The sequence below is a fragment of the Heterodontus francisci genome, chromosome 18, assembly GCF_036365525.1.
Source record: "Heterodontus francisci isolate sHetFra1 chromosome 18, sHetFra1.hap1, whole genome shotgun sequence".
Taxonomy (NCBI): Eukaryota; Metazoa; Chordata; class Chondrichthyes; order Heterodontiformes; family Heterodontidae; genus Heterodontus; species Heterodontus francisci.
Window position 1 is genome coordinate 28,087,409 of NC_090388.1, and position 21,210 is coordinate 28,108,618.

Sequence of the window (21,210 nt, forward strand, 5' to 3'; positions counted from 1 at the left end):
GACCGATACAAAATACTTGTTCAATGCCTATATACTTGCTTTAAACCAGTTACATCCAACGTTCCCTCTAATGTGTCACACAAGGGACAAAACAGGCCACGCAGAAGCAACGATCACTTTAAGATGCGCACACGTGTGGCAATTGTAAAGGCACCACGCAGTGCAACAAATGTGCAGTGCACAGTGAAGAGAAATTAGAGGCAACAGTGGTTACATCTCTAACTTTTTCCAGTTCTGATGAAAGGTCATCGACCTGAAATCTGAACGTTGTTTCTCTCTCCACAGCTGCTACATTTCCACTATTATCTGTTTTTATTTCATTCTGCTTATTTAATTCCCAGTATTTTGCTTATGTAACCTAAACCAGGAACAGGTTCCTTTCCAGTGGGCCTGGTGATAAACATGGACACCTGAAAGTTCAAACCCAGAGTAACTAAGGGTCACACCTTCTTCCCTTCATTTTGCAACTTTTGATGGTTCTTGATTTTTGTACCACGCACAGTAAGGTTCCAATTAAATAAAATGATCAAATCATCTGTTTATTAGGTGTAGGTTGAGGGGTAAATATTGTTGAGTCATTCGAGAGAACTCCCCTGTTTTTCTTCAAATAAGGTGCTGTGAGGTTAATTTATCTCACTCCTGTTTGTGGAACCTTGTTCTGCGCAAATTGGGATGGATTTTCCCAGCCCTGTGCAGATGGGGTTGGAGGCAGGGGTGTTGTGAAAATAGTGGGGAGAGCCACGTCGCGAAGGCTTCCTGACCCATTCCTGCTGCCGGTGAACTTTTCCAGGGTTGGGCAGGAACAGGATCGGCTGCACACTCCAGAGGCAGCAACCAATTAGGGTGGTTAAGATCCCAATTAGCGGTGATTTTGTGGCATCGCTGAAACGTTCCCACTGGCAGAGCGAGCTCCCCGCCACATGCAGAGGCCACCAGCTCAATGGAGGCGGTCTCCCTGCAGCAGGCAAGGGGGCATTGGAGCCAGAGACTCCATGGTCCACTGACGGAGACTGTGTGGATGAAAGGTCGCAATTGTGGCCACGTCCGATCCTCCGGAGGAGTTTTCCCTCCCTCCCGATGTCTCTACTGGCTTCAGGAGTGTTCAGGTCAGCCTTTCTGTGTTGAGGCGCCCTCACGGTCCCCAATCTGCCCACTTCTCCCAATCGGGATGCCCTCTGATTGAACCTGCAGCATCGGAAGCCTGCCCTCCATCCTTAAAAGGATGTCGAGTACGGAAGTGGCCAATTAGGAGACTACCTCCCAGAAGATTGCTCCACTGGATGCACTCTGGCACGTTCAGGACCCTTATTTGGTCCCAACGTCAAGGTCCCAAAGCCCACTAGAAAATCCAGCCCATTATGCTGTGTACCTTATATTACTTCAGTGACTACACTTCAAAAGTACTTCACTAGCTGCTTTGGAGCGTCCTGAGGTCATGAAAGGCACTATATAAAATGAAGTTTTTTTTTCTCTTTTTGAGTCATGGAGTTATACAGCACAGAAACAGACCCTTCAGCCCATCGTGTCTGTGCTGGCTATCAAGCGCCTAACTATTCTAATCCCATTTTCCAGCACTTGGCCCATAGCCTTGTATGCTATGATGTTTCAAGTGCTCATCTAAATACTTCTGAAATGCTCCAGCCCAGGCAACGTCCTGGTGAATCTCCTCTGCACCCCCTCCAGTGAAATCACATCCTTCCTATAGTGTGGTGCCCAGAACTGTACACAGTACTCCAGCTGTGGCCTAACTCGCGTTTTATACAGCTCCATCATAACCTCCCTGCTTTTATATTCTATGCCTCGGCTAATAAAGGCAAGTATCCATATGCCTTCCTAACCACCTTATCTACCTGTGCTGCTGCCTTCAGTGATCTATGGACAAGTACACCAAGGTCCCTCTGAACTTCTGTACTTCCTCGGGTCCTACCATCCATTGTATATTCCCTTGGCTTGTTAGTCCTCCCGAAATGCATCACCTTACACTTCTCAGGATTTGTTATTCCAACACATCATCTGGTACTCCAATACCAGTGGCAAATAAAACAGGAACCAAATGCTCAGCTCCTCGTGGGGTTTTGTTTTGGTACGGATTATTGACATTAGTGTCAGCTCTGCTCATTGACTGATTGCTACGTGATGCAACCCTTCTTACCCAGTGTGCTTCCTCCCTGCTGATAGAGGAGGTGTGAGATGACAGCTTCAGGTGGCAGTGCCACAAACTCATTCCAAACGTCTTTGGTGTAAAAGTCAACAGTGTGAACGTTTGCTATTTTGAGGTAAACGTCCAGAAACTCGGTGAGATTTTTGATTTTGCTCTTCACCAGGTCTAAACCGACGTCGGTGGAGAAGAGCATTGCGTGAGTGGACTGACGGCCTCCGCGACGGCCTCTCGCTCCCAATACAAATTAACCCGAAACGGCTCCCGGGAGTCGCTCGAAAGGCCCAAAACCCGAGAGGATGGACAATGTTGTCACTGAATCGGTGAAATACCCCATTGATATATAATTAAATTTCGACACAACGTCACAGACGTGTTTGGATCTTGCATAACCGCCATCCGTGTATTTTCTGCGTTGTCCAAACTCCAGCAGCCGGTGGCAAAGACTTTGAACTCCCCCGGCTGCCGTAGTCGCGGGCTCACCCGTCGCACGTTGATGACTTCATGGCAAAAATGGCGCCGGGCAGCAGATCGAAGGCTGTAGGTCCTGGTAGCGGCGCAAACATTTCAAAACCAAAGCACCAGTGGAAACCGAATCACTTTAAAAAGGGCTGGGGCAGTGTTAAAGAAGGTGAGGACTCGACTTGTATTGCAGTGCTGGGCTTAGGAACGTAGGAAAAAAAAAGTTCACTTTTTACTATCCTGGTGGTCGCATGTTACAGCAGTAGTTAAATTGTTGGCTGATCAAAGCAGTCAATCTCTATCGATTAATCTCAAGCAGACGCAGTTATAACATGAGGTTAACCCACCAGTGGTGGAGAACTTTGGGGATAGTGCAGGATGGTGGAGTTGAGGTCGATCAGCCATGAAGGGCCAAATGGCCTACTACACCTTTTTTTTAAAAAAAGAGAAAGATTCAAATGTTACCTGTTCCTCCCAACCATTCATCTCCTTAGTGACTTGACCAAGTGACCATTTTCATCTATAAGCATTGACGGTGAATATTTACAGACTAATACAGATGTCGCCCCCGCTATCCCCCTAAAACTGCTCGATCAGATGATAACCAGGAGCAGGAACTTTCAACAATCCTCCACTCCTCCCACCGCCATTCTGTTTAACCTGGGGACCCCATTGCTGGTTTAGTTAAAATCAGTCAACCTGCAAAGACTGGGGTATCTGAACATTCCTAGTCTTTATTGCTCAGATTCTTACAGGACAGCAAAGCCACCCACTGCAGTATCACAGGATTTTCCATATTGTGTACACACAGCTACATTGAGAAGCTTTGAAGCAGTAATACAGAACATGTTAAAAGTGGGTTGTAAGTAGGTTACTCTCAAAACTAATTTTTGACAAAGAAAAATGGAAAATGCTGGAAATACTTAGCAGGTCAGGTAATATCTGTGGCGTGGGAAATAGGCCTAACATTTCAGCTCGATGACCATTCATCAGAACTGGAAAAGGTTAGAGATGTTTTAAGGTTTTACACAAGTAGAGAAGTAGGGAAAGGTGAGCAATGGGAGGAAAGAACAAAAAAGAAAGTTTTAGTTGGGGTGGAATGCAGGGGACATTAAATGACAAGGGATGATGGTGCAAGGCAAAAGGAGATGCTAATGAGGAAAGTAAAGGAACAAAAGATGGGTCGAGAGGAGGTGTAAATGGGAATAACAGAATCATTATCAACAGCTGCTGCCCATAAAAATGGGGGCAGTTGTTATGATCTGAACTTGGTGTAGTCAATGTTGAGTCCCAAAGGCTGTAAAGTCATGAATGAAAAGATGAGGTACTGTTCCTAGAGCTTAGGTTAAACTTCACTGGAACAGTGCAGGAGGCTGAAGACAGAGAGGTCAGAGTGGGAGTAGGGTGGAGAAGTAAAATGACTGGAAGCTTGGGGTCAAACGTGCAGACTGAATGGAAGTGTTTCTGAAAGCAGTTGCCCGATATGTCTCCGCAGTGTAGAGGAGACTGCATTCTGAGTAGTGAACATAGTATATTAAATTGAAGGAAGTACAAGCAAATTGGTGTTTCACCTGGTAAGGAGTCTTCGGGGCTATGGATGCTGAGAAGGGAGGAGGTGAAAGGGCAGGTGTTGCATCTGCTGTGCTTGCATGGGAAGGGGGAGTTGTGGATGATTGTGGAGTGGACAAGGGTGTAGCGGAGAGAATAGCCCCTTTGGAATGCTGAAAGGGAAGAGGAGGATGTGTTTGGTAGCATCACACTGAAGGTGGCAGAAATGACAGAGGGTGGTCAGTTGAATGTGGAGGCTGGTTGGGTGGCAGGTCAGGATAAAGGGAACCCTATCATGTTTTTGGGAGAGAAGGAGAGGAGTTTTTGATTGGATAATTTGACTTTTGAATAGATTATTGAAAAAATTATCAAAAGTCTAGTTTGCAAACTAAAAATATGTTTTCCCCACAATCTATGCGTAGTCTTTCTTGCCAGAAATGCATGTTGTGAATTTTGGGCCTGATGATGAATTTATGTTTCCTGCTACTGAAAACTTACAGTATTATATAATGAAAAGCTATTATTTGTCATATTGAAGCATATTTCTCTCATTTTATCATCCACTTGTTACCCTGTTTTTATTTTGCTCGTTCATCAGTATCTATTTTCTGTTCAAACCGTACAGATGGACTGTACAACTACCAAGAATTTCCATGTGGAATACCAAATTGTTGGTTGCACAAAAAAGTACCATCTTTAACAAGAAAAAGCAATTAATCTTTTGTTCCTATTTAAATATTTGTGTGAGCACCACTTGAGTTCATTGTGTAATGTGTGTTGTTGCAATGATGTGCTCCCAAGTTTCTAATTACCTCCTGGGACCAGTAAATTATCATGTTAGTTTTATAAATTGTTAAGCAATGACCAATTTGAAGTGAGTATAAATCCAATGTTGCTATCTATTTGATGCCAGATATGTTCCAGAGTCTAGATTTTGATCTGATGCTGATAATATTGTTCGCTTACAGGGCAAGGCTTTGCTTTCCAACGGAAGGAGAAGATTAAGCATGAGTACAAGAAGTTACTGAGGAAAGAAAAGAAAGCACAACATCCTCAAGAAGTAGAGTATACCGAGAATTACCCAGATCACTTGCGCCACCTGTATCTGGCTGAAGAAGAGTTACTGAAGAAACAATCAAAGAAATCAAAAAAGGACCAAACTGAAACAATAAATCAACCAGATTCTCAAGCAGAGGAGATAAAAAAGTAGGCGATTTTAGACATACAAAATTGTGAAATTAATGTGAAAAGAAAGAACTTGCTTTCATATTGTGCCTTTCATGATCTCAGGGTGTCTCAAAGCATTTCACAGCCAATTAAGTACTTCTGAAGTGTGGTCACTGATGTAATGTAGGAATTTTTTGTTTTAGTTTATCCACTAGCATATAATAATTAGCAGTTAGTAGTCTGCAGTAACATGGTGTTCGAGTATCATTTCTCACATGGTGGGTTAAACATACCTGGAGATTTCCCATCCTAAGTGTCAAATACTGCATTTGTCCACATTGTGTGTCCATTCCTCCAGACTATCTAAACCAACGGCTGATTGGTTAATTTGCTCCAAATTACTTACCCTGTGTACATTCTTGTCCCATCTACAAATTTATAAATAGATTGTTAGCCATACAAGTTAGCACGCTGAATATTTTCCATTTTGGGAGACCAGAGGAGAACCTAGACAAATTAGACAAATGTTAGATGTGGAAAATACAGTTCAATATAGATAAATGTAAAGGAATACATTTTTGAAAAAAGAACAGAGAATGAAAATAAAATCTAAATATTAAAATTCTCTCGAGTTGAGGTACCAAAAGATCTGGGGCTACTGCTAAGAGATCTTTTAAAAGAGAAGATAGTATATAGAGAAAAGCACAAGAACAAACAGAATTTTGGATTTTATTTGTAGGGGCATTGAATATAAAAATAATATGGGTATGAAGAATATGTGCAATACTGGTCAGGCCACAGTTGGAGTACTGTGCAGTTCTGGGCAGCCTATGATTAAAAAGGTCGTTAAAGCAATGGAAAAGGTGCAAAACATGAACTCATTAGAAAAGTACCAGGGATGACTGTATTTAATAGGCTTGACAAGCTAGGACTGTATCATTAGACAAAAAAAGTTAAGGAAGATCTATTATAAGTGTTCAACATTTTGAAATAAATTCAGAGGGTAAATAATAAAAGATGGTCTCGACTTCTGATGAGTTGATAACTAGGGGGCATAAATTTATTATTAGTACCAGAAGCAGAAAGGGAGACATTGGAAGGACTTTTTCAGGCGAGTTATTAGAATATGCAATGTAGTAATTTGAAGCTAAATCACTCCCGATATTTAAAATGCAACAAGATATGGGCTTATAGAGAAAACACAAAAGATGCTATTTAGAATAGGTCACAGATATGGAGCTAGCAGAATGGGACAGATGGCAGCTGTCTGCTGAAATTTTCATGATTCTGTCATTGAGCTATGTACCAAGTTTGTAAAATTGCAGCGTACGGACTTTAATCACATTATTATAAGTAATTTCTGGAAGATAAATCTGTTGTGATGTCTCCTGGCTAAAGATGCTTACCTAAATGCAAAGGATATCCTGTGCTTTCATTGCACTTTCTGATTTTAGGAAGAAGAATAAGTCATCATATCAAAAGACTAAAGAGGAATATGAGAAAAGGCGGGCAGAACATATAAAACAGAAAGAGGTAAGAGTCATGCAGTATGTTTTTCGAATTGAAGAGTGATTCTGTGAGCTGTCATTTAAATTGTTTCTATTTGGCATATATTAAAGTTTTAGAAATGCAAGAAAAAAAACAAGATTTTAATGTGTAGAATCAATGCAAACTTTCATTGACATTGTTACGACCAGGTGAGATAGGGATCTGGAGGGTCCCTTCTCCATCACTGAGCGGGTGTGCCCTGATTATCCCTACAGGTTTTCCCTTTAGTTTCCAACAGTCAGCTCTTAAATGCCTTGCTTTATAACAATGAAAGCACACAGGACTCTGGGTCTCCGTCCTACTTACAGCACCTTCCTTTTTGGCTGGAGGACAGCCCCTTGTGCCTCCTGCTTTTCTTTCCCTCCCAGGACAGCTTGGGCTTCTATCGCCTTCCCACCCTTTGTCCTTTTCGGATTTGTGGGGGTGATTAGGAAAGGTTTTCCCCTGGGAAACCGACTTATAAATGAGGGCAAACTCATCAACCAAAACTGCTGCCTGCTGGGCTCTATGAACTTTCTGTTCCTCTACATGTGTCTTTATGGAGAGTGGGAGAGAGTTTCTAAATACCTCTTGTAAAATTACCTCTGAGATTTTCAGAGCTGAGCTGCACTTTAAGAGCCCTCAGCCACTGGTCAAAAGCCAGCTGCTTATTTTTCTCAAACTCCAGGTAAGTTTGATCAGCTTGCTTCTTGAGGGTTCTAAACTTTTGGCGATAGGCTTCCAGTGCTAACTCATATGCCCCAAGGATAGCATTTTTTGTCAGTTCATAATTTGATGAACTCTAATCTGTCAATATGGAATAAACCTAATGGGCTTTTCCAGTTAGCTTGCTTTGTACCAGCAGAGTCCAAGCCTCAGTTGGCCACTTTAACTGCCTTGCCAGTTTTTCAAAAGACACAAAAAACGCTTCCACGTCTCCCTCATTGAATTTTGGGATCAGTTGGGAAAGTTTTAACAATTCTGTACCCAAACCTGAATTACACTCCTCCATATTGACCATGCTTTCACTGGGGTTACTCTGTCACCCCCTAGTTAACTCAAGTCGCCTCAGCTCTCTCTCCGCATTCTTTTGGAAGGTTCTTTCTCTCTCCTGTCTCTCTTTCTTTCTCATCTCTCTCTCTTTCCCTGTCTTCTAATTCAAGTTTCCTCTGTTCCAGTTGTATTTTTGCTAGCAATTCTCTGTCGGAGTCTACTTCTAACCCTTTTTTTGCTTCTTCAGATTCAAGGGAAAAATAGTTGGCTACTAGTCTTAGGAGTTCAGACTTTCTAGCCTTGGCACAGACAGTGATCCCACACTGTTCAGCCATTTTTCTCAACTCCTCCGCAGACAGTGCTTTTAACTTATCCCAAGTTACTTCACCCTGACTTGGGGAACTACTTCAGTCGCAGACATGTTTGTATTTTAACACACACAATCACAAGAAAACCTGTATTGAAATATTTTCTCTTTTTAATTGGGATCAATTTGGCTTCCCATTTCCAATTTCCTGTTTGTCTGTGGGTCAAATCCAAGATGCTAGCCCCCAAATTTCTGTTACAACCAAGTGAGATGGGGGTCTAGGGGTTCCCTCTCAGGACTTTGCCTGGTTTAAACGTAACAGGGTTTAATTTTTGAAAACTGTGTTTTCAGCTCCCCCCTCAGTGAATTCTTGTTCACTGCTGTCCAATTGCAAGGCAAAGAAATCAAAGCCGACAGGTTTTCTTAGATTTAAACAAGAAAGATGGAAGTTTATTCATCTTAAACTCTAATTCGGTTAACGACTACGAATACGTGACAACGCTAACATGCATACGCGATAAACACACGCAGATAGAGACAGAAAAAGTAGGAAGAATAAGGGGGGAAAGTTTGAGGCAATATCTGGGAGTTATTTACGGTCCTTTGAGTTCAATGTGGAGTCTTAGGTTGCCAGTAAGTCTTGCTGTTTTTTGGGGCCCAGTGCACGCTTTAACTTGTTTTGATGTTGGAGTTGTTTCTCTCTTGAGGTTTACATGTCTTCATTGGGTCCGGAGGCTTGTGAGAAAGCGAGAGAGAGGCTGTCTTGTTCCAGGTTCTGTTACAATCTGCAGTCTGACCCCAAACTCTCCTAAGTCTAGTTCAAAAAGTCTGGACCAGCCAGTTAGTCATGTGGCCAGCTGACTTAACCACTCCTGCTTTTGTGGATTCCAAAGCTTGCGGGGTGGGTGGGGGGGAGGGGGGAGGGTGTAGTGCTGTCTCCCACCCCGACAAGATGTGGATCACCATTGCCCAGCCCAATCTCTTGTTAATTGAATCAGTGAGCAATTCTTTTGTCTCTCCAAGCACCGTCTCTTAGTATGCAAATGTCCTCCAGCCAAGTGTCTGGTGATCTCTTGTAAAACAAGTTACTTCACTCCAGCAACAGTTTAAAATAAATGTTCATATGACGAAATTAATATGCCTCATTCTTGGCAGGTGGGGGTCTTCATGACAACATAAACAGCAAAGATTTAATGAATTGTTTTATAATAATTAGAAATAGAATTTGAATGTTCTGAATTAACAAGCATTTCTTTTTATTACCAGGATGCATGTACTTAGAGTTCTGGGAGTAAAAAATGATTTAAAATATTCTTATTGCAAAATTGCATCTATTAATATCTGCTAGAAGAAAATCGTCTACCATAACTGATGTGGTCAACAAAATATTTTGTTGACATATAACTCTGGCAAAATCTTTTCTGTACCTTTTTAAAGGCCCTGACATCCTTCCTAAAGTGTGGTGCCCAGTGCCAGAATTGGACACCATACCTCAGCTGAGACCTAAACAGTGATTTATAAAGGTTTAGCATTACTTCCTTGCTTTTGTGCATAATTCCTCTGTTTATGAAGTCCAGAATCCTAGATTTATTTTGAGCAGCCTTATCAACTTGTCCTGCCACCAGATTTCTGTTTGTGAATCCCGAGGTTTCCCTGTTCTTGTATCCTCTTTAAAATTGTACTCGTTCATTTATATTGCTTCTCCCCATTCTTTCCAAAATGTATCAATTCACGTTTCATCTGCCATGTGTCTGCCCATTTTACCACTCAATGTTCCGAAGAAGTGTCACTGACCCGAAACGTTAACTCTGCTTCTCTTTCCACAGATGCTGCCAGACCTGCTGAGTGAATCCAGCATATCTTGTTTTTGTTACCACTCAATGTCCTCCTGAAGCCTCTTATTCTTTTCACTATTTATTACATTTCAGAACTTTTTTTTATTCTTTCATGGGATGTGGGCTGCCCTTGACAACTGAGTGGCTTGCTAAACCATTTCAGAGGGCAGTTGGGCGTCAGCCACATTGCTGTGAGTCTCTAGTCACATGTAGGCCAGACCAGGTAAGGATGGCAAATTTCCTTCCCTAAAGGACATTAGTGAACCAGATGGGTTTTTAACGACAATCGATAATAGTTTCATGGCACTATTACTGAGGTTAGCTTACAAATCCACCAACAAATCCCACCCATGGATGGGATTTGAACCCATGTCCCCAGGGCATTAGCTTAGGCCCCTGGATTACTAGTTCAGTGACATTACCACTAGGCCACCATCTCTCCTATGTTGCCCATGTCTATCCTTTGTGCCAACTAACTTTCTTGTTTGTACTCCTATTAGGTGTTGTTGAGCCCAGATGAGGTTTAGTGTTGAGTGGCTGGGCTGATCCCTTGGAGCTTTAGAGAAGCAGCTGTCCCAAATAGACCAGCTTCTGGCAGCTTTCTCTTGCAAGATGTGCCAAGTCCATGTCTGAAGCGCTCTCATGTAGGCATTGGAGGAAGCCTTAAGGCAGAAAGCTCATGCTAATCTCCAAAATGCTACCAAGTTGATTCCCTGCCTCATCCATCTTTCAGCCTGCCACACCCTGCCCCATCTCAGTGAGTCCCATGTGGCTTAAGGCAAAATGGAAATTAGCCCACACTGAGAAAATAGCACACTTGAACCTGAAGAAGCTTGCCAAAATCCAATTCCCATTTTTGCCCAACTGCCGATGGCTGTCTGGCACACTAAACACATCTGCCATCAGTGCCCAGAAATGGCCATCAGTAAGCTAATATTTAAGACTGTCTATCTGTGAATTATACCCATATACTACATGCTGTGCTAAAAAGTATGAACGTGTTGTATCTGAAAGTAATTGCTAAGCATCATCATAAATCTCTTAATCCCATTGAACTAATGTTCGAGTTATTCGATTGAAATGTACTTATTAACTTTCTAATTTCTTTTAATAAAGGCAGCTGAAAAAAGGCAACGAGAAAAGGAAGAGGCGCAAAGGAAATACAAGGAGCAGAAACTAGAGAAGTACAGAATGTTCAGCAAAAAAACAAGAAAAGGACAGCCAAACCTGAACCTACAGATGGAATACCTGCTTAAAAAAATACAAGAAAGTCAGAGCATAAAATAAGATTGTATACTTTTGAACTCAACAATTTTGATCTCTTGTTATCCTTTTTTGTCAGTGCCTAAAAATGCTCCTTTAATTGACATTACTCCTTGAATTTGAGTAAGCTTTAATATTATATACAGTGTGACTCCTGAAACTGCTAGAAAATTGTTAACTAGTAGGGATCTGTTTGTGCAGATCCCAAGGTGAAATGCACCTGGAAAAATACTTTGTCCATTTTTAGTCTTGAAAAATAATTTGAACTGTTCATCAAAATAGCCCGCTTGAACATTAAAATATACAGGCTATCTTTTATGTTTGTAAGCTTTAAAATATTCACTTTAAATATTTAACCTAAAGGATCGATGGTTTTTCTACCCTTTTGCTGAAGGGATTTTTTTCCTATGGAAAGTGTTAGTAACTTTGTTGTAAAAAAAAAAAATGACCCATGAGGATCAGGCAACTTTTCTCTTTCTGATAAACTGTTTGAGATGCAATACAAATGTTGTTAATCATGTAATTATGAAGTTGAATGCTGGCATGAATTGGAGAACTGAGCATCCTGCATTTGCAATACAATGCTGGGATGGTGTATTTGAAAATCAGTTTTAACATAACTAGATGCAGCGTACTGCTGCACCCAAAAGTATGATTTAGCTGCAATCTCAAGAGCATCCCCTAGTGCACTAGTTTGAATTTTCCCATCCTTGTCACTCTGCTGATTCACTTTGAACTTATAGCTGTGGAGAAGTGTCCACTAAAAACTGATGAAGACTATTCAAACTAATTTGTGTCGGACCCTTGCAGCAGCAGTAGACTTCCATTCCATTCACCTGGGCTGGATTTCAATTCTTTGAGTTGAAAGGGAAGTGTAATAATATGTGAAACCTCAGGATTCCACCTAGTCCCTGTTCCTGTTTAACATGAAGACCACCCTCCCCACACTTTTTTTTATATAGGCTCAGATTCTATCCTCTGTGACCCATCACAGCATTTTCCTAAACAATACAGAGCAAGAGTTGATAGAAAAAGTAGGTTTCAAATCAGTAAAATTTGTATTAGTGTCCATACTCGAGCCTGCATGTTCTGTTTATCAACTAGGCTAGAAATTGCAGGCTGTATTTGATTTGATATTTTGTGCCCATAAATATAAGTATCAATGAATGGCATTGGAAAACATTTCCACATTTCTACCCATTGACAGCACAAACATTCACAAATAAGTTATTGCTTAGGATCAAAACAAAGGAAAGTTCTCTATCTTAATACTGTGCTAAATGCCAAATGCGTTAGAGTACCTGTGTGACATTTTAATTTCCTAATTATCTTATTTTTCTCAATTTCTTAATTTTCTAAATGAGAATACTGGTCACTGCCAGTTTTGTGCTTTGAACTTGCATTCACTCAGAAAAGGTTTGAAACTTCCCAAATTAATTTTGCTCTGGACTAGTTCTTACACCAATAATGTGAATTATCAAAAATTTAAGTAGATATCACCCACAATTTTCCAATTGTTAATGATTTGCATTATTGGCTGCTTTCCCAAAGGAAGTTTTATTACAAAAAAACATATAGAATCAACTTAAGAAAATGCACCAATTATTGCTAAAAAGCCCTTGGATCTTGTACTGTCAACAAGCATAACATAGACACTTTAGTATCCTTCACTTTTGTCCTCTGATTTTATTTTAGCTTATAATGATTAAAGTGAATTATGGATTTATTACAATTTTATGAACAATCTGAAGTCCAAACACTCAATGACAAAGATATTGGAATCTGTACAATAAGCCAGAATATGTTCTGTTTGGAAGACAAATGGAAACCCCAGCTCCTTAAGATTGACTTTGACGTGAATATCTTTCAGATTTAAAAATGTAGCAAACCTGAAAGTGGCTATACTGTAAAAGTATATTCCTCAGTGGTGCATTGAGTTTAACATTGCCTGGCCAAGAAACCCATTCACTAGTTAAAAAGCTTGTACTTCTAGCATTCAAAATTTCATCGCAGTATGTACTTTGCTGCTACAAGATATAAATGCACATTCTTGAAAGAAAGGTTTTGTATTTATGATACCACCTTTCACGACCTCAAGATGATCTAGAACATCAGAAAGTGCTGCCATTGTTGTAACGTGGGGAAACACAACAGCCAATTTGCACACAGCAAGATCTCAAACAGCAATGAAATAAATAACAAGATAATCTGTTAAATTGTGTTAGTTTGGTAATAAATGGTGTTATGATCCCTGTGGAGATCAACAAAGCAAAAGAACCAAATTTACCAAACAACACCAACAAAAAAAAACAAATGGACAAGATTTCATTTTATACTTTTGCTTTAATAATCAAACCAAAATCAACATAAATTAAACTTGCTTTACACATTTAACTATCAGATGCAACAAAGATAGATCTCAGTGATTTTCTGGGCAGTCCATTTAGCATGCATGGCACCAATTACAGCCACAAAATTCTTCAAAGCTTTGAACTTCCTTAGGTAGATCTCCAGCTCTTCCAAGATGCAGCCACTGATTCTCATTCTACAGCAGTTCTCCTTTAATCCAAACTCCGTGGTTATGGTCTTCTCCAGAAAATGCACACTTCTCCAGAACCTCCTCAGCTCTGCGCATGATAGTCATGATGCTGTGGATCCACCACCATTACCCTCATCTGAGACTTTTGGTGACAACCCTGTGCACTGTTTGGAGGGGTGGTTAATCAGTTACTTTAAATACAGAAACAGCTGCAGCAACTTGTATTTGCCCATTGCCAGCTCTTGGATCCAACCTTCACTTTCTTCAGCCTGCCTGCACTGCTGCGTGATCTGAGCTTGGGTGGTTCTGTATCTTTTAATCTGGTTTGAACCAGTTTCTGTTTCCTCAGAAACTTGAAGTTTAGTTTCAGTTTCTGTTGGGGTCTGTCTCAAAAAAAAAAATTTGAAACCAGGGTTCAGTGCACCTAGCAGAACATTCAACAAGTCATTTGTTCAGACAACTTGCACACATTCCCCCACTGGTCTCGCAGACTGCAGACTCCATCACATATACCCCGCTTGGGAAAAAGCAAGATTTTCTGTCGTAAAGTTTTCTTTGCAACAGTTCAGAAATACAGAAAGTTCTTAACATCAAACATTTTTACAAATAGCTTATTACATACTGTACAGATAACATTTTCATATTCCACAATTATACATTTTGTATTTATAAAATAAGAATTAGCCAATAACAAAACCAAGTAAATGTGACAATTAGGATTAGCAAGATGCAAGCATCATAAAATTATAATAAATTAGAGCCTATCTTCTCTCTTTTTCTGCTTTAAACTCTAGATAGAGGGTCAGCAATTACATTGTTTTTCCCTGCAACATGCACAATTTTTAGTGTAAATGGCTGCAACATCAAACTCCAATGAAACAGCCTGAGGTTCTTTGTTCTGAAGTTTTCTCAAAACACAAGTGGGTTGTGGTCTGCATAAACTAGTACTTCCACTTGGCTTAGTTACATGTACCTCAAACTGTTGAAGAGACAGAACAAGACTTAAAGCCTCTTTCTCAATGGTGGAGTACTTTCTTTGATGCTTATTAAGATTCCTAGAGAAGTAGCAAATGGGGTGTTAGATACCAGTATCATCAACTTGACTGCACTGCTGCTACCCCTATGCCACTGTTGTTGATAGCCAGCTTGAATGGCTTACTAAAATCTGGAGCTGCAAGATCTCGCTTCTTTATCAAAATTGCCTTTAAATTCTCAAATGCCATTTGACATGACTCTATCCATTCGAGCTTCATGATTTTCTTTAACAAATTTGTTAATGGGGTGACTACAATGCTGAAATTAGGGACATATTTCCTGTCGAACTCGCATACCCAGAAAGGGTAACACTTCTTTCTTTGTCTTGGGTACAGGAAAGTCTATTATGCCTGAACTTTGGCCTCTCGTAGTAACACTTGACCTTAACCCATGATACGTCCTAAATAAGCGAGCTTGGCCTTGGCAAACTTGCTCTTTGCCAGGTTTAAGACAAGGTTAGCTTTGGCCAGGTTAGCCTGTCAAATAGAGCTCTCAAACGTTTGACATGACCACTCCAAGTGTTGCTGTATACCAAAAGGTTGTCGATCTACACAGCACAATTACTCAACCTGGCAATCAGTTGATTGGTTAATCTTTGAAATGTGGCCAGTGCATTTTTCATACTAAATGGCATGACTTTACACTGGAACAGACCATCTGGTGTCACAAAAGCAGAAATTTCTTTGGCTTGGTCATTCAAGGGCTTGCCAGTATCCCTTAAGCAAATCAATCTTGCTAACAAAGGTCGAGTTCCCCACGCTATCACTACAATTCTCAATCCTTGGGACCAGATAGTAGTCCATCTTAGTTACCGCATTAACCTTCGGCAATCAATGCAGAAATTTTGAGAACCAACTTGTTTTGGTACTAAAACAACAGGAGAATTCCAACTACTTTGGGCTCAATTATATCATTATTTAACATGGATTGAACCTCCTCCCTGACTGTGACCAATTTGCTGGGATTGAGTCTGTAAAGGGTTTTGTTTAATTGGTTTAGCTTCCCTACATCAACCTCATGAATAGAGAAATACGACCTGTCTTATCTGTGTATACAGGCTTATATTCCCTCAATAGGTCAGCTATGTCTTCTGTTGCTCAGGTAGGTAGTGTAGCTGTAGCACCTCATCCAGACTCTCCAACAACTCTGTGTTTGCCAGCTTCACTGCAGGAGGCTCAGTCTAAGAACTCTCAGTCTCAGACTCAACATTGGGTTCATCACATGCACCAGTATCACCATCTACATCCTCTACCACCTGTGCTATACCCACTGGCTGACTAGGTTCATGGTCATAGCACCTCCTCAGCATATTCACATGACACACCAATTGTCTCTTTTATCTGTCTGGGGTACTATCTACATTGTTCACATCACTGAGTTTCCTTTTGATACAATGGGGTCCACTAAACCTAGCTTTCAATGGTTTGCCAGGCAAAGGCGACAAGACTATCACCTTATCCCCGGGTTGAAAACTACGTGCCTTAGCTGTTCTATTTGCTTGTGCTTTCATCACCTACTGAGAAGCCTTGATATGTTCTCTGGCCACTGCACAAACTTTTGAGAGCCTTTCTCAGAACTTTAACACAAAATCTATGAGGGTAGTTTCCTCCTGTGCCAAAAATCTCTCCTTAATAAGTTTAAGGGGCCCCTAACCTCATGCCCATAGACTAATTCAAAGGGACTGAAACTTGTAGACTCACTTGGCATGTTCCTAGTCGCAAATAACAGGAATGATATCCCTTTATCCCGGGGATCCTGGGGATACTCAAGACAATAGGTCCTAATCATACCCTTTAGGGTTTGGTGATAGCTCTCCAATGCACTTGGGACTGCAGGTGATAAGAAGAAGACTTAAGCTGCTTCACTCCTAAATTACACATGATCTCCTGAAATATACCTGACATGAAATTTGACCCCTGGTCAGACTGAATTTCTTTTGGCAACCTATACCTAATGAAAGACTGGACCAACCCCACAATCACAACTTTGCTGTGATCTTCAAGGTACTGCCTCTGGAAATCAAGTGGACAAATCCTTGATGGTCAAGATATACCTATGACCCGACTTACTCTTAGATAGAAACCACTGTAGTCACCAATATCTGACTCCAAGCCAAGTCATTTTCTAGCAAAACATTGAGACCTTCAGTAGGCAAACTAGAAACAACTCCAACGGTAACAGGACCAGTGACTAAGTCACATTTTAAATCAACCCTATATAAGGAAATGGGTAATTTCCATCAATAACCTGAATTAATTCCTTCACATTCAGTGAACTACTGGTGGGGGGGTGGAGGTGCGGGTGGAATTCATGTCACCTGCCAATATCAGTGACTTTGCCAGCTCTGTCTCTCTAAGGATAACAATTGACTTGCCTGCCTCACCAGACAAATGTGGGGATACTTCACCCTCAAACAGAAAACTTCTATAGTTTTCTGCAACCTGATTCACTCTTATCAGTGAACATGGGAGAAACTACCCACTTGTCCGAATGTTACCTGCTAGCACAGTATTTCCTTGGGGGACACCATGTGACTGTACACATGCAGCGGGCTTGTTTTTCCACTCCCAACACAGCCTTCATATGTCCTTTTTTATGACAAAAATAACATGTCGGTCCCCTTGAACCAAACTTGTCCTCCGGACTTTCTATTTTAATGACCTGAGGAGTGTCTATGTCTTTACCTTTGCCATCTTTCTCGATAGAACCAGATCTCTTTTCATTATGAAACTTCCTATCAGTCCAATTTCTCTGAAAGTTTCCAAATTGGGGCCTGTAACTATTGTGCTTTTGAATCAATTCATAATTATTTGCCAGTACTGTGGCTTCCTTTATTTTTCGAACATTATGTTCTTCCAAGTTATTCCCAGAGCGACACTATTTTTGAATCCTTCTATCAGAATCTCTTCCCTAAGGCTCTCAAAGTCTTGTGCAACCTTCATCGATCTATACCACCTATCAAACACCATTTCCTTCTCTCTAGCAAATTCCACTTATGTCTTGCCCTGTTTCCTTTTTAAATTTCTGAATTTCTGTCTGTAGGCCTCTGATACCAATTCATAGGTATTGAGAACAGCAGTCTTTGCTTTGTGATAGTCCGGTGAGTGCTGTTTTGGAAGAGATGAGTACACTTACAAAGCTTTCCCTATGAAAATACTCTGTAGGAGCAATGTCCAAGCTGATTTAGGCTAATTCAGATTCGTGGCGATTTTCTCAATGACACAAAGTACATTTCTACTCCCTCCTCACTAAATTTAGGTACCAAGTGAATATTCTTTGCCAAATCAAAACTACGAGCGGTTTGTTCCGTGTCATCCTCACCTTTCGCTTTCAATGCATGTTCATGGACTTTGAGCCTTTCCCTTTCCAATTCAAATTTCTTCCTTTCTAAATTCTCCTTTTACCTTTCTCTTTCGAATTCAAGTTTTTTCATTTCTTTTTCTAAATTCTCCCTTTCCCTTTCTCTTTTGAATTTCATCCTCTCTATTTCAAATTGTCTCATTTCCCTGTCTTTTGCTCATTCAGTTTTGGCTAGTTCCACTTGAGCACTAGTTTTGTTTCTCAAGCTTCAAGTGTGGAGCCAATTCTTCGATGATCTCTGCCTTCCTAGTCCATAGTTTTAAGCTGACCCCCATTTTTACTGCTATAGTCTTCAAATTATCTTTTGTCAACTGTTCCACAGCACCAAGAGCCAAGTCCTCTCTCTCCACAAAGGCCTGAGAAAAAGCAAATGTGAAATCTTGTTTGTTTAAATTCTGGAAAATTCCAATGAACCCGCTTCACAGCCTAATTTGGAATGGCTCCGGGCCGAGCCCTCAATTTTTGTTATGGTCCCGTGGAGATCAACAAACCAAAAGAAATGAATTTACTGAATGACCCCAATATAAAAATGGGCAAGACTTCACTTTTATAACTTTTACTTTAACAGTCAAACCAAAATCAACATAAATTAAACATGAATTAACAGACAAATCACAGTCTATATATATTACAAATTGCACATTAACTATCAGATACATCAAAGATAGTTGTTACGATCAAGGTGGGAGTAATGTACTGTTAATTCAATCCCACTAATCTACAAGTCACAGCATATTAGTAAAGTTTTCCACCTACTGGAAATTTGCCAAATTAAACACTTTATTTATCCCCCAGAATAAAGCACACCAAACCAGTTTTCTTTAAACAACAAAATTAACTATTTATTATAAACTAAAATCTTAAACAATAATGAGATAAATCTATATATATATAAAGATTTTATAACTTCTTATTCTTCCTAACCCTCATGCACACACATACATTCAAAAATCAGTTAACCAGGGAAAAGGGTATTTGGAGTTGTAACGGTTCCCTAGGAATAATAAAATAGTTGGTTGTCACAGTCTGGTAGGATATTTCCAGATCAGTAAGGTATCCCAGAGTCAAATAGTCCAATGCCACTCTAAGTCTCTCCAGGTGAGTTTGATGAACAGTCTATGATAGGGTAGGCATTCAAGGCAATTCGTCTGCAGCAGATGTCACACAGATCTTTCAGCAAAAGGTGTAGCAACTAGTCTACTTAAATTTTAAAGTAGCAGTCTAGCAATAGAAGCTTTCTTGAGATTTCAGGATCTCCCAAAAACACAAAAGGCAACAGGAATCACTCTTGAGGCAGAGATTTTCCAGAGACTGGAGGCAATAGGAATTTTCTACCTTTAACAATGCAGGGCTTCCTCTCAGCAAAAGGAGGCTTTCTCCACAGAGTGCAGCAACTTCTCTTTCTCTGGGTCTTTTTCCCTCTCCAGGCAGAACACAGCCAAAACTCAAATGTAGAGTTCCTTTTTTTCAGGAGATGCAAGCAAGCCTTCTTTTCAGGGAGAGGTCTTTTTCTGGTCTGCAAAAACAAACAAGCCCCAGCCAGTTCTGCCTCCTGCCTGCCCAGCGCTAGTCTTTCACAAAGCCAAAATGAAACTGAAACTGTCCAACAATCCAGTCATGTGACCTGTCATTTCCCTTGCTGTTGTTTGGAAACAAGTTGCCTTGCAGTCTGTGCCCCACCTAGTTCAGCATTTAATGTTGTCAGAGAAAAATCCTTTTTTTCGGTCTTTCAAAAACACAGAACTCCAAGTTTTCTTTTTAAAAACAAAGCACTTGTAACATAGTTCTCATGGATTTACTAGGCAGTCCACTCAGCATACATGGCACCAATTACAGCTACAAAATTCTTCAAAGCTTTGAACTTCTTCAGGTAGATCTCCAGCTCCTTTCTTCCAAGATGCGGCCACCAATTCTCATCTGACAGCAGTTCCCCATCAATCCAAACTCCATGGGTATGATCTTCACCAAAATGGTACACTTCTCCAGAACGTCCTCAGCTCTGCCCACGAAAGTCTAAATGCTGTGGATCCACCAGCATTACCTTTATCCGAGCCCTTCAGTGACAATGCTGTGCACTGTATGGAAGGGTCTGGTTAATTAGTTACTTTAAATACAGAAACTGTTGCAGCAACTTGTTTTTACCTATTGCCAGCTCCTGGATCCAACCTTTACTTTCTTTAGCCTGCCTGCACTATACTCCTGTGTGATCTGAGCTTGCATGTCTCCGTGTCTTTAAATCTGGTTCCAACCACTTTATGTTTCCCCAGCAACCTGAAGTTTTAGTTCAGTTTCTGTTAGGGTATGTCTCAAAAAAACAAGCTTTGAAATCAGGGTCTGTGCATCTTACAAAACATTCAACAAGTCACCTGTTCAGATAAGAGCTCACACATGCCACCACCCACCACCCCCCTCCACTGGTCCCACAGACCACCGTCTCCATCACAATGGTCAGCAAGGGAAAGCCACTGCTCCTTAAAATATACCATATCCTCTATTATGCCCACCAGAGAAGCTAGATAGGACCTTGGTTAAGCATCTTAGTCCAATATGGCACTTCTAGCAGTGGATCACTCTTAGTACTTCAATGAATTAGCAGTCTAGGTTATGTGTTCAAGTCTCTGGACTGGCGCTTGAACTCAGTACCTTCTGACTCAAAGGCAAGCCTGCTACCATTATGCTAAGTCTGACATTCTTCACTTAATTTCCTTTTTGAATTGCAAGTTTAAAAAAAATCATTTTACATTTACAATGCTGATTGGCCTTGCACATAAAATTACGATAACTGATGCTTTTTAGCACTTTAACTGAAGAGGTTCTGAGCACCTGGTTTGGTGGTAGAATTTGTCTCTGAATCCAGAGTTTGTCTGCTCAATTCCCACTCAAGTGACTTGAGTACATGATCGAGGCAAACCCTTCAGTGAAGTACTAAGGGAATACTGCACTGTCTGAGGTGCCACCTTTTATGTAAGACATTAAACCAAAGTCCTGCTTACGTGTTTAGGTGGACATGAAAAAT

The 21,210-nt window shown here is 40.7% G+C and overlaps 2 protein-coding genes across 2 annotated transcripts in view; one reads left to right on the forward strand and one right to left on the reverse strand.

The window, feature by feature from the left end:
* Positions 1-2,634, reverse strand: part of mettl25 (methyltransferase like 25) — a 73,973-nt gene extending 71,339 nt beyond the window's left edge. The window contains 3 exon segments of the mRNA XM_068050451.1: positions 2,153-2,379; positions 2,381-2,492; positions 2,495-2,634. Coding sequence (XP_067906552.1) covers positions 2,153-2,379; positions 2,381-2,492; position 2,495 — 340 coding nt within the window. The 5' untranslated portion in view covers positions 2,496-2,634.
* ccdc59 (coiled-coil domain containing 59) lies at positions 2,578-11,578 on the forward strand. Its single transcript, XM_068050452.1, has 4 exons — positions 2,578-2,789; positions 5,137-5,374; positions 6,790-6,868; positions 11,114-11,578. The coding sequence occupies exons 1-4, from the start codon at positions 2,663-2,665 to the stop codon at positions 11,282-11,284; spliced, it is 615 nt and encodes a 204-aa protein (XP_067906553.1). The 5' UTR covers positions 2,578-2,662; the 3' UTR covers positions 11,285-11,578.
* Positions 11,579-21,210: the final 9,632 nt, after the last annotated feature.

Bases quoted from the DNA above. Each gene is read 5' to 3' on its own strand.
- ccdc59 (XM_068050452.1), top strand. From the start codon at position 2,663: ATGGCAAAAATGGCGCCGGGCAGCAGATCGAAGGCTGTAGGTCCTGGT. The intron at 5,375-6,789 runs GTAGGCGATTTT...TTCTGATTTTAG, and splicing joins CAAGCAGAGGAGATAAAAAA to GAAGAAGAATAAGTCATCAT. The intron at 6,869-11,113 runs GTAAGAGTCATG...CTTTTAATAAAG, and splicing joins AACATATAAAACAGAAAGAG to GCAGCTGAAAAAAGGCAACG.